The following is a 6,860-nucleotide window of genomic DNA, read 5'->3' on the forward strand; positions in this document are numbered from 1 at the left end:
TCGCGGAGTTTAGGCGAAGCCCTGCGCCGGTAGAGCATCATCATCGTCACCACGCCGTCGTGCTGACGGAACTCATCCCCGAAGCTTTGCTGGATCGGAGCCCGGGGATCGTCATCGAGCTGAACGTGTGCTGAACTCGGAGGTGCCGTACGTTCGGTACTTGGATCGACCGGATCGTGAAGACGTACGACTACATCAACCGCATTGTCATAACGCTTCCGCTTACGGTCTACGAGGGTACGTGGACAATACTCTCCCCTCTCGTTGCTATGCCATCACCATGATCTTGCGTGTATGTAGGAATTTTTTTGAAATTACTACGTTCCCCAACACTAATAAGGTCACAATTGATTGAAGGATGAAACACACTCAAAAGTAAGTGATGGTTTCGAGTTCTTGGAAGTTATACCAAGTATGCGGGCAATCCCTAGGGCAATGCTCCTACTAGGAGCACGACTTGGGAATGTGAATTCCTTTGCTGGAACAAAATCTTGAGTGACGGGTGTAGATTTGGGATGCGTTTCATTGAAGGTGTGGTATGAATTGGTTTGGACAATTTTTTTTGGATAGGACCAATCAAGTCATATGTATGTCTATGTAGTATAAGACATGAGCTAATTATTTGAGATGAGACCATCAGTTAGGCTCGCATGGTCATACATGCAAAAGTGGATCCCCGCTTCGAGGCGCTTGGCGTAGACCTTTGAAAGTCATCAATCGGGTGAGCCAGTTATTATTGATGGACGCCAGGTCTACATACGTAATATCAAGTTACTTTGGTTTCTTGTCTTTCGTATGGAAACATTATCCAAGCAAAGGGAATAGAATAGGTACAACCCCACTCTCATATCAAGCATGTGCGCTAGTTACCAACATATACTATTGTAACGCCCTAGACATACCCGCCAGTTATTGGTCGTTACTCCTAGCGAGAAATAGACTGGCCCACAGATCAATATAGTCTTTTCTACGCAATTTGTCCTCACTCGTGCGCATCTGAGACCGACTTTCTAGTCGGTCACCAATCCTGAAATTGCCCCAAGTTGAGCAAGCTTAACTTTGGAGTTATTTTCGAATAGGCTCCCGGAAAAGAATTCCTTACTAATATGAGTAGTCTATCATCCCTATTAAGACAGACTATCACAACTATGGAGTCCATGGCTACCTCCGCGGATGAAAGACCATATCATTAATCAAATCGATTTCTTAGGATGGAATGGTTCAACATCTTTAGGGTATATTCTTTTTTAAATGGAACCATTAAAGGGCTCTAATAACCAAACAAAAGTACCTTGGTTCCTGCCCTGGTCATGAAGTGACTGGCCTGGAGCATTTTTGGAACGGGAAACGGTTTGGTTGCTGCCTTGGAAAAGTGGAAGTCGGCTTGGGATGGCACCCGAGCACCGTAATTCGCTTGGCCTAGGATAGCACATGTGACCAATTTCAAGCACACTATCAGGATACTACTTGCAAAACAGCAGCATTGTAGTGTCTATTGAACAAGCCAACAATGCAGTCGACGGTCCATTTTGAAACCATTCCTCAGGCCAGGACCTCTACACAATAACTTTGCAAAAACTACCTTCATCCCACTAAATGCAAATCCATTTCAAGCTCCTATCATGGTTTCAACCAGGGGCACGGACGTTGCACCCTTTCCGCAAATAACGTCATCCCTTACCACCGCACAAACTACCCTCAACATTCCAACCAATTATCAACTAGTGTGACCTCTATCTTTTCGTCTGGTAGCCATTTAGTTGTCGCGAGGTCAAAGACTAGCTCTTTTGTCGACCGCTTTTGACAGTCTTCCCACACACTTTATGCTTTACTTCACGATGCCAAAAAGTGTCATCAAACATATGAGGAGTTTATCCTGGTCTCTCGAGGATTTCTCCTCTAAGGATAAGTTCCCTATGGCATGGGACAAAGTGTGTACCCATAGGGTTGATGGTGGCCTTCTTCTTGGGAATTTAGAAGCACAAATGTTTGGTCTTATGCTAGAATTTGCTTTCAAATTCATCCATTCCTAAGTCTTCCTTAGAAGGACTAGATCATATGCCAATCTCCACTTCACATTGGCCCTCACAACAAGGGGTTCCTTCCTTGGGAAGATCATTTTCAAACATCTCCAGAGCCTACGTGACATCCCCACCGCTCGGTGGGGAATGGCGCCTCCACTTTTTTGGGCTCGACATATGAGTTTTACTAGAGCCTATTTGCATCCTTCCGTGAGCTTTACTTGCACCACACTAAACCAATGCTTTAGTTGCTCAAATTTTGTAGGATGGATCGATTTAGGCTTGCATAGCTGGCTAAATCTAACCGTTGACGATGAACGTGTTGCTTTCAGACTTCTGTTGCAGGAGGTGCCTTAACTATTGTGCCAGAAACACGATGTTGCTAAATGGGAGCCCCTTCACAACCAAAGGTGCATATGATGCACTTGCTATGCAACTCTCCATTCTCTTGCTTGACAATCAAGGGTGCGAAGTAGGTTTGCATTTCGGATGTTCCATCTTGATCACATTAACACAAGGGAGAAATTTCACCAAAAAATGTTATTGTACTCAGTTTTCTGCCCCCACTGCAGTAATTCCATTGAAGACAGAACTCACATGCTCTTTAGATGCAGCGCTGGTTGACAAGTTTGGCTCACTCTTGAATACGTCTTAGCTTTAGCCTGATCGACAACGTATGGAAATCCTTGATACCCAATGGCCCACCAATGACCATCGGTATGTTCACCCTTTTGATTGTGTTACAGAAATTTTGGGACACCCATTACTCAAAAGTCTTCAAGGCTATGGATGTAGGCAACAACATTGTAGTCCATAACATCATCATCAGTATCTTACTTTGGTCCCAATGGCTTAAATGAGTCGAGCTCAAGGATCACACCGGGATGTGGCGTGATAACCATTCTTCACACTCGATGTGACTATGTAACAACACTTATTTTTGGAGTATATCCATGCGGGAAGTATTTCCCTTGACAGTTTCTTAAAAAAAATCCTCAGGTCGGACAAGAATCATTGTTTTCTTTCACACTTAGGAATGACATCAGATTTTCTCAGACGTGAAGCACGGGGTAGCAACCAAACTAGTCCATAAAAGAGAGGTGTTGGAAGAACCTCAATTGGATTGGTTGCATCCGGGTTTTGGTTACTAGATGAAATACTGTGGTTACCACCTGGATATCAGAATTACCTATCCCCTCTAGTGGATGAATTTACTAGTTGAAAGCCCCTGTGTTGAGAGTAAATAACTAAAGTACTCTGGAGGTAGTGGCATCGAATCTCGTTGCCAGAACATTTTTTTGTTATTTTTTAGTTAGGCATGAATTTTGTCAATTTTTCATTACGGCGTGAATAAAAGGAGGACACCCTCACGAGGATGATTTATAGAGCAGACTCCATGCCAAAGGAGATAGGGCTCCAACCAGTTGACTAGGGCTGACACGATGTATATTGTGTGGTTCTTAAGCTTGTTACTATCAACATAAGTAAATAAATTCAAATTTTATTTGATTTTTTTATGAAACCTCAAAAGGTTCAATCCATTAAGTAACCAGAAGATAATTTTTCCAGCTATTTTCAGAAAAACAAGCGAAAAACATTTAACATGCCTAGAAGATAGGTCGCCACTGAAGGTGAGGAGAACAACATACAAATATCACATACGGTTGCAGGAAAATAACATAGAAAAAAGACAAAAAATGCTAAATCCACAGATGGTCAACAAAGATTTTACGAAGCCTTCCAAAATTACTCAAAAAAGAGGAGTGCAACTTGCAAATGCCTAACTCTTCAAACACGATAGAGGTCGTTGACCAAGGCAAAGGTGAATGTTGACTTGGGAGCAACAAAGAGCATAGCACCCAAAGGAACCATTGCTTGCTTTGAACAAAGGCGAACCTTGGCATGGTACCATTCTTTCAACACCAAAGAGGCTTCCCTACCCTCTCGCCCTACCTTGAAGAGCATCGGTCCGCTGAACGAAAGAAAGCTCACATGGAGCACACATGGTCACTAGAAACCATACCACCAGGAAGAAGAAACGCTTTGCCCGATCATCGTTGCCAGCCCCACCATGTCGAAAACAACACCGTCGTCACCATCCACGGACTACACCCCCAACAACCCGCTGAAAGGAACATGCTCTCAAGACAATGCATCCAAGGAATGAAGATGCTACGGCGCCTCCACTGCCCGGTAGGTCAAGCCGGCCAACGGTTTTCACCCAGAGTCAAAGGTGGAGGATGACAACTCACAATGACACCTCCAGGGAGGGGAACGACGCTCAAGAGCTTCATAGGCACCAACATCATCGGACTGAGTTTTCTCCTGAGAATCGACCACCAGCAACACAAAGTCCGCCAGCCACCCTCGGACTGACAAGGTCGAGATTACATGTCATCGTAATTACCTTTTCCCGAGTGAGCGACTCTAACTTCACCACGCCAACGAAGAAATTGAATCGTTGGGTTGCATCTATATTTGTGCGAAAATGCTACACTCACGTACTGCTATAACTTACCAAATTCTTACACATTCCTATCTAAGACTAGCCACAATGGGAGTACCTTCAGCAGTAACATCGAGTCCAACTCAGCAAATTTGCTTATGTGGCAGTGAGTTAATGAGAAGAGAGGTAGTTATACTAACTTAGCTAGTTACCGTAACATCACATGTCCCAATGCAATATGAGTCTATAAGGCTGGTCATAGTGGGGAGTAACTTAGACTAGTAACATGCATATGTTAGTCTATGTTACTACCTCTATAGTGCATAGTATTATAGATTAGTATTATAGATGGTCTCATTTATTGCCATGCATGACACATAGTAGCATCACATTTATTATGTTACGGTATCTACCTATGTTACTATAATCATCTTTCTTTTTTTTAATTGCCTGCAATATAAGCATGTTTACGAGTTCCAAGTGCATGATACTACTTATGTTACTCCCACTATGGCCAGCCTAACCTAATAAATGAAGCTTTGCATATTACCACACTTATGTTACTACCTACTATGAAAGTAGTAATATAGTCTAGAGATATGTGTATGTTACTAGTGGCTAGTCTAATCTCTCCACCCCCTCATTTCAACTATGTGTGCCCCCTCCCCTGATTTCATCCAATCAAAAATAGCCTACCTAATGCCTTAGGTAGGTGTAGCATTACTCATTTTGATTAGCACGTTGCGTTGTCACGCCATTGTCTCCGTGGACGCTTTGCTTCATTCATTCACGCCCCCGCCATTGTCGTTGGCGCCATGGCCCCAAACAACAGACGTACGCGTGCCAAATTAAGGCAGCCCCAAAGGACCGTGCCCTCCGGCCATTCCTCCGGTCACCTCTGTCCTCCCCTCCACATCTCTCCAGGAGCGTGGTCGGTCGGGGGCTGCCATTGGCCTCCGCCGCCACCGCCCGGACCACGTACGTCGGCCGATCGCCCGATCAACCAACCAGCCTGCAGATCCCTACGCGCGCAGCGCAGCGCGTACGTGTCCCCGTCTCCGAAAATGCACCGGTGGCTCATCGGCGGCTGCGGCGACATGCGCCCGCCCCGCCGCCGCATCCAAGAACCGCAGGTCCAAGGTACGTGCGTGCGCCGCCCACGTTCTCGCATCTTAGATTGCTCCGGCGTGCACCATGCATGCATGCATGCGCACGCTCTAGAGGAGTAATATTTTGGGATTCCTTCGTGCAGAGGAGCCTCGGCCGCGTCGGCGTACGTCGTCCCCGCCGAAGCTGAGGAAGACGAGCTCGGAGCCGATTATGCTCTCCGTGCCCAAGGACCTGGCGGAGTTTCGGGCGATGTCGGTGTACGGGAACCTCAAGCTCTTCACGTACGACCAGCTCAGGCGGGCCACCGGCGACTTCAGCCCCACCCAGATCATCGGCGAGGGCGGCTTCGGCGTCGTCTACAAGGGGGTCGTTGGCGCTGTGGTGGTCGCCGTCAAGCGGCTCAACCCAGAGGGCATTCAGGGCGACCGCGAGTGGCTGGTGAGTTTCTTTCTGTCGACATATATCATCCACTTATCTTCAAAAGAGCAGCCATTGGAATGTGCACGTTGAATTCTTATACGAAACCAGAGCACGAGAAGTTGCAAAATTGCTTTGAAGAGAGTGAGTTTTCATGCAAGATACCCCAAAGGGAATTTGACCAGGGCTCTACATCGTGTTAGAATTCCGCCGACACATGGCTTTCTTTTACATGATAAAAAATATTCTATGTATTGAGCCATTTAATAAGAATTTGTAGGATTCCTACAATTCGTTATGCATTTGCTATTGGTAAGTTGCATGAATGAACCGGAGTCGATTGGGAATGGCTAGACATCAATCGTTTGAAAAACGAATTTGGGTCAGTCAATGCATTTCGGCCGTTGGATAGAAAAAAAAATAAGGTGCAGATTGCTTCTTCTACCTCCCGGCGTCTTCTTCTTCCACCCGCCAAACATGCCACCGGCAGAACCGCCGGCCACCGCCGCCCGCGGCCGGCAGCGCTCCCGTGCCGCCTCGCCCTACCCAGAACCATCCCCACCGCCGGTCTTCCGCTGCACCCGGCCATCCCTCTAGGCCCCCCGCACCAAGTTTTTCCGCCGGCGAATTTCTTTGAGAATCTCACGTCGACGGACCCATTAGCTAAAGTCAGTCGATTGACATTTAGCCAATGTGAAGTCGATTTTCTTGGAGAAGAAATGGGGGAAGGCGGAGCTCCGCTCGGGGTGGGGTCACCGGCAGCGACCCGAAGTTGAGGACAACGTGGTTGTGGCGCCGATGAAATGGAGGGGGAGTAGTAGGCTTGAAGGTTGGATTGTGGGGTGGAATGTCGGGTTGAGAAGAAG

The 6,860-nt window shown here is 46.6% G+C and overlaps 1 protein-coding gene across 1 annotated transcript in view; it reads left to right on the plus strand.

Moving 5' to 3' along the window:
• Positions 1-5,531: 5,531 nt before the first annotated feature.
• The window catches only part of LOC119339140 (probable serine/threonine-protein kinase PBL17), a 2,703-nt gene continuing 1,374 nt past the window's right edge, over positions 5,532-6,860 (plus strand). Inside the window, exons 1-2 of the mRNA XM_037611291.1 lie at positions 5,532-5,607; positions 5,720-6,015. Coding sequence (XP_037467188.1) covers positions 5,532-5,607; positions 5,720-6,015 — 372 coding nt within the window. The remainder of the gene's footprint in view (positions 5,608-5,719; positions 6,016-6,860) is intronic.

The sequence above is a fragment of the Triticum dicoccoides genome, chromosome 7B (genome assembly GCF_002162155.2).
Source record: "Triticum dicoccoides isolate Atlit2015 ecotype Zavitan chromosome 7B, WEW_v2.0, whole genome shotgun sequence".
In the NCBI taxonomy this organism is placed as follows: Eukaryota; Viridiplantae; Streptophyta; class Magnoliopsida; order Poales; family Poaceae; genus Triticum; species Triticum dicoccoides.